The sequence below is a fragment of the Triticum dicoccoides genome, chromosome 2B, assembly GCF_002162155.2.
Source record: "Triticum dicoccoides isolate Atlit2015 ecotype Zavitan chromosome 2B, WEW_v2.0, whole genome shotgun sequence".
Taxonomy (NCBI): Eukaryota; Viridiplantae; Streptophyta; class Magnoliopsida; order Poales; family Poaceae; genus Triticum; species Triticum dicoccoides.
In genome coordinates this window covers 179,074,532-179,086,093 of record NC_041383.1, presented here as the reverse complement: position 1 = coordinate 179,086,093, position 11,562 = coordinate 179,074,532, and the positions used below count along the sequence as shown (strand labels likewise).

General features: G+C 47.7%; 1 protein-coding gene across 1 annotated transcript; it reads right to left on the bottom strand.

Moving 5' to 3' along the window:
• Positions 1 to 3,016: 3,016 nt before the first annotated feature.
• Positions 3,017 to 6,540, bottom strand: LOC119362913 (trehalose 6-phosphate phosphatase RA3-like). Its single transcript, XM_037628187.1, has 9 exons — positions 6,153 to 6,540; positions 5,906 to 6,046; positions 5,703 to 5,774; positions 5,149 to 5,244; positions 4,921 to 4,974; positions 4,444 to 4,693; positions 4,058 to 4,128; positions 3,859 to 3,951; positions 3,017 to 3,403 (listed from the first exon to the last, which is right to left on the bottom strand). The coding sequence occupies exons 1-9, from the start codon at positions 6,396 to 6,398 to the stop codon at positions 3,350 to 3,352; spliced, it is 1,077 nt and encodes a 358-aa protein (XP_037484084.1). The 5' UTR covers positions 6,399 to 6,540; the 3' UTR covers positions 3,017 to 3,349.
• Positions 6,541 to 11,562: the final 5,022 nt, after the last annotated feature.

The window sequence follows — 11,562 nt, the reverse complement described above, 5'->3', positions numbered from 1 at the left end:
GCGCCCCGGCGCTCCATCCCCGGCCGCCCCTCCGCCTCCCCGCACCGCCCCGCCGCCCACTTTCTATCCCCCACCCCCCATGCGTTTCGGCGGCGACCGCGAGACGAGGAGCTCCGCAGCGCTGCGGCAGCGACGAAGAGTGGCAGGTCCTGCGGCAGCCGCGCGACTCCACCCGACGACTACCGCATCCGCCGCGTGCATCACCGGTTGCCGCGCGTCGAGGAGTCCCGCAGGTCCCGCAACGGCCTCGGCGGGAGGACCTCGGCAGGCACCTAGCAACGGCAGCTGAAGTGCGAGGAGCGGGCACCAATGGCGGAGGCTTCGAGCGCGGGCATGGCGGCGGCCTCGAGTGCGGCGTGAAGCACAGCACCGCGGCGGCCTCGAGCGATTTGCGGAAGAGGATGGGTGGGAGAGATGCTTGATGTTGGGAGTAGCGGCGAAATTGCGCTCTCGGTGAGCCTGTGCACCGGCATGCCAAGTATTCCTCAAAGTGGAGTTGCAGCGTGGGCTGTGCTTGATGATGGGGAGCAGCAGCGTGGCCACTGAACTGTCACTGGCTTTAGATTTTCCTCAGGTATAAGTTGATGTTTTTCTTCAGTTTTGCCATACAAAAAGGTTAGATGCTATCAAATTGCCATGCCAATCTCAAGATAAATATGAACAGAACAAACTCTTAGATAAATGTGCCATGCTATTTTACAGAACACACGAACATTTTGCCACCTTGATACATAACTGAATTTTTGGGCAGTAAGTTCAGTTCTCATTTTTGAGTTATCATGCTTTTTTTACACAACTATAATCTTTTTGCCATGGCAAATTTTGGGTCCCAGGTCACAAGGCAAATGTAGGATTGCTCTTATCTAAAAACACGACAAATGTAAAACATGGCAAATTCTGAAATTTCTACACCATGTCAAACTTTGCTCAAACATTGTTGTAATAATTTGAATGATTATTGTTTTTATTCGGTGTTGTAATAATAACTAGAATGATTACTGTTTTATGTCAATTGTGATGGAATTTGTGATATGTCATATGATGAAATGTGTGATATATGAAATGACAGTTTTAAAGGTTGGGGTTGAGGCAAAGACTAGAACCCTCAAATCCAACCCTTAAAGCAGTTTACGGGTTGGGTTTGAGGGTTCTAGTCTTTGCCCCTGTTTTTCAACCCTTAAAAGTGTCAAAAACTGGCACTTCTCAATCCTTAAAACTGCTACAAATGTTTGAGGGTTTGAGGGTTCTATTAGTAATGCTCTTAGCTTGGCTAGCTACCCCCACACCATGCCTTTGATCGATCGCTTTATTGTTTCCTATTCATGTTGGTTCTCTGATGCCGATTCACCCCATCACATGCAACGGCAAAAGGCATCAGCATCAGCACCGGCTGCTGTACGTACGCGTCCAAGTTACGTCTGGGCGAGAAATTTCGACGAAATCGGAAGGAGAAATTCTCAAGCATGCGTATGGAAGGAGAATCTCCATATATGAATGTGGTGATGCCCATGTCGACGTCTCGCTAGCTCGTTTGGGCCAAAAGGGCGGGAGAATAATTAAAAGGGAGTAGCTTACTGTCTCCGATGGGTGTGTGTAGGCCATATTCGAGAAGATTTGGTGTTCCCTTACTGTTTCTACTCCGACCGTAAAGAACTGGAGCACATAATAATCGGTGCTTGCGCTGTCTGCCGTCGCAACTTGCAAGGCGGAGATCGATCAACCGAGGATCGAATCAGTGCCGATCGATCGACGTCAAAATATAGTATGTTTGGTTGCGAGATCAGTTAAACAAAGGGGGTGGATGTTTAATCACAGCCAGGTAGGTGAAGGCGATGCATCATCATGCATGCATGTGTGAGCCAAGTAGTAGGAGTAGTAGAGTATTCTTGGTCGTGACACGTGATTCGATGCTGCGACCGACCGAGATCGATGGAAGCATGGGCGCAGGGACTGCTCGAGCGCAGGCTGCACCGGCCGATACGCCGAAGTTAATGAGACGTACGCTAGCTACTGCTGCGTGCAGGGCAGGGGGAGGCCGGCCGGCCGGGGCCTCGGTCCGTTGGCCGTCAGGGGGGAACATGTGCGGCCCCGGAAAAGGCGACTCCAGACTCCACAGAGGGAGGAGCTAGCTAGCCCCTGCCGTGGGACGGAGCGGTGGTAGCTGCATGTCGGCATCGGCATCGGCATCGGCATCGGCATCGGCGCATTGTTTCCGCTGCGATCTTCGTCGTGCTCGACGCGCGCGCATTAACTCAACGAGCCAGGAAAGCTACCGGCCGGCCTCGTCGCCATGCATATGCATGCGTGGTCCAAGCAGAAGCAGAGAGGCCCAGACACAGAGCTCGATCGATGAGAGCTCAGTCGTCGCCCACCATGTGGGATCCTTGCCGTTTCTACCCATGGGAACCCGTGGAGAAATGGTGCGATCCAAGTAGGAGTACCCGGCCACTGCTGATCCAGCAGACAGGCCCTTTTCGAGGGCAACGTTTTGGCGCCACCCCATTGATGACGCGTCGATCCGTCCATGCATGCATAGCAGCAGCAGCGCGCAGAAGCAAGCGGCAGCTTTCCCAGCCCACAGACCAGCCAGATCTCTCTTCCTGGATCGAGAAGGAGGAGTAGCAATGGCATCGCATGCACTACTCGATCCGTCTTCTCGGTAATCGGTCTGCGGAATTTACTACGCTACCAGCATGCAGTGCCATGCCATGCATTGATCTGAAGGCGCAGGCTTGGCCGTACAGGGGCAAGCAAGCAGGCCGGCCGGCCGGCCTTGGTAGTTCTGACTTCTCACACATGCATACACGAACGGTCCATGCGTTTACGAACTGTTGGCAAATCCGTCTGTGCATACCCATATGCATGCACTGTGCACTTCGCAACAGAGACTCGATCGCATGCCATGTTGTTTAAGTTCTCCCTTAATCGCATGCCGTATTTTCTTTTCCCACCAACAGCAGTGACAACTAGCATAGCTACTTGTCAACAGAGATCACATCATCACAAGCTAACGAGGAAGGAAGCAAGCGAGAACATTTTTATAGTGCGGGGTGAGAAAAGGGAGGGCTACTTTGTCACTCCCATTTCTGTCATAGCTAATAACGGAAGGCTAATTACAAGACCTTGCGAGAAGGATACAGTAATAGAAACCTTCAAAGCCAAGGCCTAGCACTGCTCGATCTGGATCTTATACATCGATCCCAACACGCATGCATGCATTGTTCTACTAAAATCAAACGCCAAAGACACCACCAAGTCCAAGAAGGAACAAGCTAGACTTGATGCACTAGCTATATAGGTTGCTCGATCTCCATGTTGAGTTAGAGCTAGAGGGCTGTTGATCAATGAATTACCCCTTCTTTGTCCCGTTGCTCTTCACCAGCTTGCGCAGGAACTCCTTTACCTGCATAACATGACCAAGCCTGGTTACACATATGAAAACAAATTTCATGTCAAACTCAAAACCCCATGTTTACTACTCCCTCCGTTCCTAAATAATTGTCTTTCTAGAGATTTCAACAAGTGACTACATACGGAGCAAAATGAGTGAATCTACACTCTAAAACATGTCTACGTACATCCGTATGTTGTAGTCCATTTGAGATGGCTAGAAAAACAATTATTTGGAAACGGAGGGAGTAGAAGAAAAGCGCCATGCCGAACATTTCATACACCTAACTGCTAGCTAGCCCTACTAATGCAACAGTGACCACAATATATAGTAGTTGCTTTAGGTAGGTAGCTATCTAGCCGTGCTAACTTTAGAAAGCATAAAATGACTGCACAAAAATAGGCATGCAGCTAATATACATTCCATATCAATGCATATATACATACATATAGTGGAGTATTGTATACCTCAGCAGGCTCACGCAGAGAGTAGGACGCGCTTGTGTCCTTTGGAAACTTGGTCACGAGGATCCCGATGCCTTGTCCCATGTTGCGCAGCACCTATTTTGATTTTTTTTATTTTTTGCAAAAAAGGGCTCAGTTCATCGGACTAGATCGATAGAGCGCATCAGCTCAAAAGAGAGGACAGGTGCAGCGCGTACTATACCTTGAATGCATCCTCGTCCGTGCGGTCATCCCCGATGTATATCGGGAAAACGTCGCCGCGCCCCGCATAGCCTGCAAAGGAAAAAACCATCCAAAAACCTAGTGTGAATATTTATGAAGCAAGTAACTAACAAGACGTGTACTCCCTTCGTTCGAAATTACTTGTCTCGAAGATGGATGTATGTAGAACTAAAATACGTCTAGATACATCCATTTCTGCGACAAGTAATTCCGAACAGAGGGAATATGAAGCAGCATCAACACTTATGCATTTACTATGTGATGTGTTTTTTCTTTTTCTAAACAAATCAACGGGCTGCGCCGTCGATTTCCATTAAAGAAACCGCCACCGTTACGACAATTGTGATGTGCCGTGCAAGAACTCACCGAGAGACTTGAGCAAGAACTTGAGGGCGTATCCCTTGTCCCACTCGATGGAGGGCCGGATCTCGAGAACCTTTCTCCCCTTGGTGAGGCAGAGTTTCGGGTAGTCGTGCAGCACCGCCCTCACCTCCCTGCCCAGAACGTCCCACTCCGCCTCCTCGACGCAGCGGAAGTGCACCGAGAGGCAGAACTTGTTGTTCTCCACCATGGCCCCCGGGATGGACTCCATCTTCGCCGTCAGCGTCTCATACACCTGCAAATTAATCCATCCGGACCACACTTGTCAGCAAATCGTTTACATTCTAGCTAGTATTCTATTAGTAGCTAGGTGTACTAGTAGCAGTGTAGTGGACTCGATGGCGAGAAAAAAAGTACACCAAGATTAGTACTCGTTGATTAGGAATATTATTTCTCAGGTACAGTACGTAGTTAAATTAATCTCTCACTGGTGAAACACAGGGTCAGGTCGTGCATGCCTACCTCCTGAATGACAGGCAAGAACTCGGTCGCCGGCTGGCACAGAACCTCGTCAGCCTGCGTAGACAAACCGAACAACCACTCAATCACGCAGCTCACAAGCGACTTAATTACAGCAAACAAAAAAATTAGGGCCAAGAAAAGTCTCTTTCACGAGGACTGTAGACAGAGAGAGAGAATAAGTCAAGAAGAAAATTCGGAGAAAGGGAGATGTCGACTAACTTAACTAACCTTTGCCTTGTGGTTGGACACTTTGGTGGGGCCCTTGATGTCCATGCCGTGGCTCCCGGCGTAGTACAGCTCCTCCAGTTTCACAAAGTTGAACACCTGAGTATATTTTGCACCGCAACACATGACCATAAATACAAATACAGTGATCTTTTTTTTTTCGTGCGTAGGCAAAACATACAGGAATGAGCAAAAGGGTCCCGGCCTTTCTGTGGGCGGAAGTAGTACTGCGAGGAAACGCTCATAAAAACAATCGCTATCGCTATCGCTAACGCTCATAAAACCAAATGCGGCATGCATGCCATGTCATGTGGACGGTGAAAATCACGGCCAAATATAACAAAATGGAACCTGGAAGATTCCGTTTACGGTGCACGCTGGTGGAGCCGTGGTGTGAGGTGCAAGGCTAGGGCCCCCCGGAGGAGAGGGAGAAAAAAACAATCCGGCTTCTTTTACAGCACCAAGAAAGCAACAAAAAAAATGCAACGGCTGCAGCAGCAGCAGCAGCAAGGAACCAAGAAAGTAGCACTAGAGGATATGTTGGCGCTGGAATGTACCTTGTCTCTGCATCTCCCACTCACGATGGCGGTCGGGAAATGCTGGGCGACGCCCCTCACCGCCTCCCTCATCTGCGTCAATCAAAGAGAAAAATGAGAACAGGACACTGCGGAGGAAACCTCTGTAAACAGAGCATGCTCTGCTTCGATCGCGTCGCGGAAAGGATGCAGAAGATACGGAACGAGGGAGGAAGGAGACTGACCTCCTCGGTCATGACGGCGCGGTCGGGGTCCTCGACGATCGGCGAAAGGGTGCCGTCGTAGTCGAGGAACATGACGATCTGCTTCCCCTCAGCCGCCGCGAGCACGCCCTCGAACCACTCCAATGCTGACGGGTGCTTCTCCTGCGATCCAGGCAAAGATTCGTCAATAATTAGTTGAAGAGAGGGAGGGAGGGTGAGAAAGAGAGCAAGCAGCAGCCATGGGTGCATGTGAAAGAAAGAAACTTACGATCCACTCCTCGTGGTCGGCGCCGGCGGGGGACATGGCGTGGCGGGGCGAGGAGGCCTTCATCGAGTCCAGCAGAGACCCGGCCATCAGCACCCCCGAGGTGGCGAGGTCCATGCGGCCCAGAGCGGCCTTCCTGCAGTCGCGCGCTCTCCGCGGCGGGAACGACGCGAAATGGCGACCCGGCTGCGCCGGCGCCGCCACGGCGGTGACCGCGTCCTCGGCAGCAAAGGCGGCGTGGTTCGTCATGACGAGAGCACGGACCGACACAGGGAGGGAGACCGAAGAAGCGGTGGGAGAAAGCAACAAGGTGCGTGGGCTTCAACGGGAGCAACGGACGAAGAGAAGGAGAAGATGTGATGGCGATGGTTCGGGGGGAGTGGAGGAGGGAGAGGAAGGTGGTTTGATGGTTGGGGCGGTGGAATCCGGGTCTATATATAGGGCGTAAGGGCTGGCCCACCTCTCCGAATTTCTGATGCGGAAGTGCAACATTTTGATGCTTGGCGAATACCTCGGGCAAAGAAGAATATGTATACTCCAAGTATTTTGCGCTTCATGTTACTCCAAGAGTAATAGTGAGGCGATATGTTTATCTTGAAATACTCCCTCCGTTTTCAAATATAAGTCTGTTTAGAGATTCCAACAAGTGACTATATACGTAGTAAAGTGAGTGAATCTACACTTTAAAATATGTCTACATACATCCGTATGTTATAATCCATTTAAAATGTTTAAAAAGACTTGTATTTAGGAACGAAGGGAATACAAAAATTGCATGACCTTTTCTTCTACTACTTGTTTTTGCTGATAATGTCACGTCACTTCTATGCCAAATATGGCGATGTCGCATAGCGGTCGACGGAGGCTTGGGTAACTTACTATGCACATTATACATTATAAGGTAAATAACGTATAGTGGAACCTTCCTCATGGTCGAGGAGCCAAGTCCAGGGTACGTAGCACGACTTCAACCCTGGTCTTGTAGCAGAAACTCAAGGTATTATGAATTTGATTTTACCACGTGCGAGTGTATGCCTTGATTTCATACTTCTTGTTGGCATCTACATATCATGGTTTCGAGTTGAATGTGAAAATTTATTTCTAAGTGACCACTCAATGCCCTAAGTTATTTGTACTGATTTTGCAAAATTCAATCCCTTCAGATTTTGTCGAGTCCCAATTGACATTGAAAAGTGCAACTTTATTTCATGGAAAGTGCATCATGTACCTTTTTCGGAAGTGAGAAAAATGCACTTTTTAGTAAAATGAAGATCACTTTTCGGAATCGATTGTGCCTTAACAAAATCTCAGCCAGGTATGGCATGGACGAATCATTTTCTTATTTGCACTTAAGCCGATTAAAGCATAGACGTACCATTTTCTTGTTTGCACCTGCAAATATTGCAACACAATTTACTCCCGTGAGAAAGTCATAATCAAAAATTGGGAATTCCATGTCTGGTATAGGAACGCTACAAAAGTTACTGGTACCATATTTTAACATTAATACTCAAAACTAAGTGCTAACAATTTGAAGTATGAAAAACACAGTAATGGACTACAAATTGATTGAATGAATGAGAAAATGGAAACTAAATTTATTTTCATGCTATATTTTTTCAACCAACCTTTCCCCTTTCCATTACTTTTGATACTAGAAGTATACAATTTATTGGATATATGAAGAGAAAAAGGAAAGAAAGCGAACATTACCAAAAAAACTGATGCAGTACATGCCCGCAATCTGACACTGTACTACATGGCAAAAACCTAGTAGTCTTTGACACATGTACTACATGGCAAAAACACAGTTTGGTCTTTGTCGTCTGTCCCGACAAAAGGCTGACAACAAATTACCTGATTCATGTAGTGTAACCCTATCAAGTTTTTTTATTAAAAGGATTTCTAAAGGAGTTTAGAAGGATTCTAATCCTAAGATTTGTTTTTCTTGCACGCCTTGTTTGATTTGTATGATTACAACCCATAGAAATTTTCCTTAGAATTCATTTGTAATAATTTCATAGGAAAATTTTCATTCGCTCCAACCATTTGATGTTTTCTTGTGCACAATCAAACACTCATACTATTCTTGTAGAATCCAAGATGACATGCCACTCATTTTTTTTCTTTTTTCTTTCTATTCCTATGTTTTACAAATCCGCAAAATCGAAGAGACCCCACAATGCAGAGCGCAACCAAAATAAGGAACGGTTACATGGTTTTACAGACCAACATAAGAGGCTAGCACATGAGAAAAAACAAAAAGCGAGCTAACCCTGTTGGAAATATGCCCTAGAGGCAATAATAAAAGTGTTATTATTATATTTCTTTGTTCATGATAATAGTCTTTTATTCATGCTATAACTGTATTATCCGGAAATCATAATACACGTGTGAATACATAGACCACAATATGTCCCTAGTGAACCTCTAGTTGACTAGCTCGTTGTGATCAACAGATAGTCATGGTTTCCTGGCTATGGACATTGGATGTCGTTGATAATGGGATCACATCATTAGGAGAATGATATGATGGACAAGACCCAATCCTAAGCATAGCACAAAGGTCGATTAGTTCGTTTGCTAGAGCTTTTCCAATGTCAAGTATCTCTTCCTTAGACCATGAGATCGTGTAACTCCCGGATACCGTAGGAGTGCTTTGGGTGTACCAAACGTCACAACGTAACTGGGTGACTATAAAGGTGCATTACAGGTATCTCCGAAAGTGTCTGTTGGGTTGACACGGATCGAGACTGGGATTTGTCACTCCGTGTTACGGAGAGGTATCACTGGGCCCACTCGGTAGTGCATCATCATAATGAGCTCAAGGTGGCCAAGTGTCTGGTCACGAGATCATGCATTACGGTACGAGTAAAGTGACTTGCCGGTAACGAGACTGAACGAGGTATTGGGATACCGATGATCGAGTCTCGGGCAAGTAACATACCGTCTGATAAAGGGAATAGTATACGGGGTTGCTTGAACCCTTGACATCGTGGTTCATCCGATGACAACATCGAGGAGCATGTGGGAGCCAACATGGGTATCCAGATCCCGCTGTTGGTTATTGACCTGAGAGCATCTCGGTCATGTCTGCATGTCTCCCGAACCCGTAGGGTCTACACACTTAAGGTTCGGTGACGCTAGGGTTATTAGGAAGACTTGTATGTGATTACCGAATGTTGTTCGGAGTCCCGGATGAGATCCCGGATGTCACGAGGAGTTCCGGAATGGTCCGGAGGTAAAGATTTATATATGGAAAGTTGCTAAACGGACTCCGGAAAGTTTCGGGGGCATACCGGTATTGTACCGGGGCCACCGGAAGGGTTCCGGGGGTCCACCGGGAGGGGCCACCCCTCCCGGGGGGGCACATGGGCTGTGTGGGAGAGGGAGCCAGCCCCTGGTGGGCTGGGCGCGCCTCCCCACCTAGGCCCATGCGGCTAAGGCATGGGGGGGGGAACCCTAAAGGGGGCGCCCCCCTAGCTTGGGGGGGGGCAAGCCTCCCCTCTTTCCCCTCTCCCTTTGGCCGCCGCCCCCCTCTAGGGTTTCCCCTAGAGGGCCGGCCCCCCTTGCCCCTTCCCCTATAAATAGAGGGGTGAGGGGAGGGCAGCCACACCACAACTCAAGGCGTAGCCCCTCCCCTTCTCCAACACCTCTCCTCCTCCGTACGTGCTTGGCGAAGCCCTGTCGGAGTACTGCTGCACCAACTACACCACGCCGTCGTGCTGCCGTTGGAGCTGTCTTCCTCATCCTCTCCTTCCTCCTTGCTGGATCAAGACGAAGGAGACGTCGCCCGTACCGTACGTGTGTTGAACGCGGAGGTGTTGTCCGTTCAGCACTTGGTCATCGGTGATCCGAATCACGACGAGTACGACTCCATCATCACCATCCCCTTGAACGCTTCCGCACTCGATCTACAAGTGGTATGTAGATGCAAACTCACTCCCTTGACTCGTTGCTTAGATGAACTCATAGATGGATCTTGGTGAAACCGTAGGAATAAAATTTAATTTTCTGCAACGTTCCCCAACAGTGGCATCATGAGCCCGGTTTATGCGTAGTTCTCTTTGCACGAGTAGTACACAATTTTGTTGTGGGCGTAGATCTTGTCAACTTGCTTGCCGCTACTAGTCTTATCTTGCTTCAGCGGTATTGTGGGATGAAGCGGCCCGGACCAACCTTACACGTACGCTTACGTGAGACCGGTTCCACCGACTAACATGCACTAGTTGCATAAGGTGGCTGGCGGGTGTCTGTCTCTCCCACTTTAGTTGAAGTGGATTCGATGAAAAGGGTCCTTATGAAGGGTAAATAGAAGTTGACAAGATCACGTTGTGGTTATTCGTAGGTAAGAAAACGTTCTTGCTAGAACCCAATTGCAGCCACGTAAAAGATGCAACAACAATTAGAGGACGTCTAACTCGTTTTTGCAGCAATTGTCATGTGATGTGATATGGCCAGAAGTTGTGATGAATGATGAATGATATATTGTGATGTATTAGATCATGTTCTTGTAATAGGAATCACGACTTGCATGTCGATGAGTATGACAACCGGCAGGAGCCATAGGAGTTGTCTTTTATTTTTGTATGACATGCGTGCCATTGAAGAATGCCATGTAAACTACTTTACTTTATTGCTAAACGCGTTAGTCATAGAAGTAGAAGTAGTCGTTGGCGTGACAACTTCATGAAGACACGATGATGGAGATCATGATGATGGAGATCATGGTGTCATGCCGGTGACAAGATAATCATGGAGCCCCGAAGATGAAGATCAAAGGAGCTATATGATATTGGCCATATCATGTCACTACTTTATATAATTGCATGTGATGTTTATTATGTTTTATGCATCTTGTTTACTTAGAACGACGGTAGTAAATAAGATGATCCCTTACAACAATTTCAAGAAGTGTTCTCCCCTAACTGTGCACCGTTGCTAAAGTTCGTCGTTTCGAAGCACCACGTGATGATCGGGTGTGATAGATCCTTACGTTCACATACAACGGGTGTAAGACAGTTTTACACATGCAAAACACTTAGGGTTAACTTGACGAGCCTAGCATGTACAGACATGGCATCGGAACACGGAGACCGAAAGGTCGAACACGAGTCGTATAGAAGATACGATCAACATGAGAATGTTCACCGACGATGACTAGTCCGTCTCACGTGATGATCGGACACGGCCTAGTCGACTCGGATCGTGTAACACTTAGATGACTAGAGGGATGTCTAATCTAAGTGGGAGTTCATTCAATAATTTGATTAGATGAACTTAATTATCATGAACTTAGTCTAAAACCTTTTGCATAATATGTCTTGTAGATCAAATGGCCAACGCTCATGTCAACATGAACTTCAACGCGTTCCTAGAGAAAACCAAGCTGAAAGATGATGGCAGCAACTAT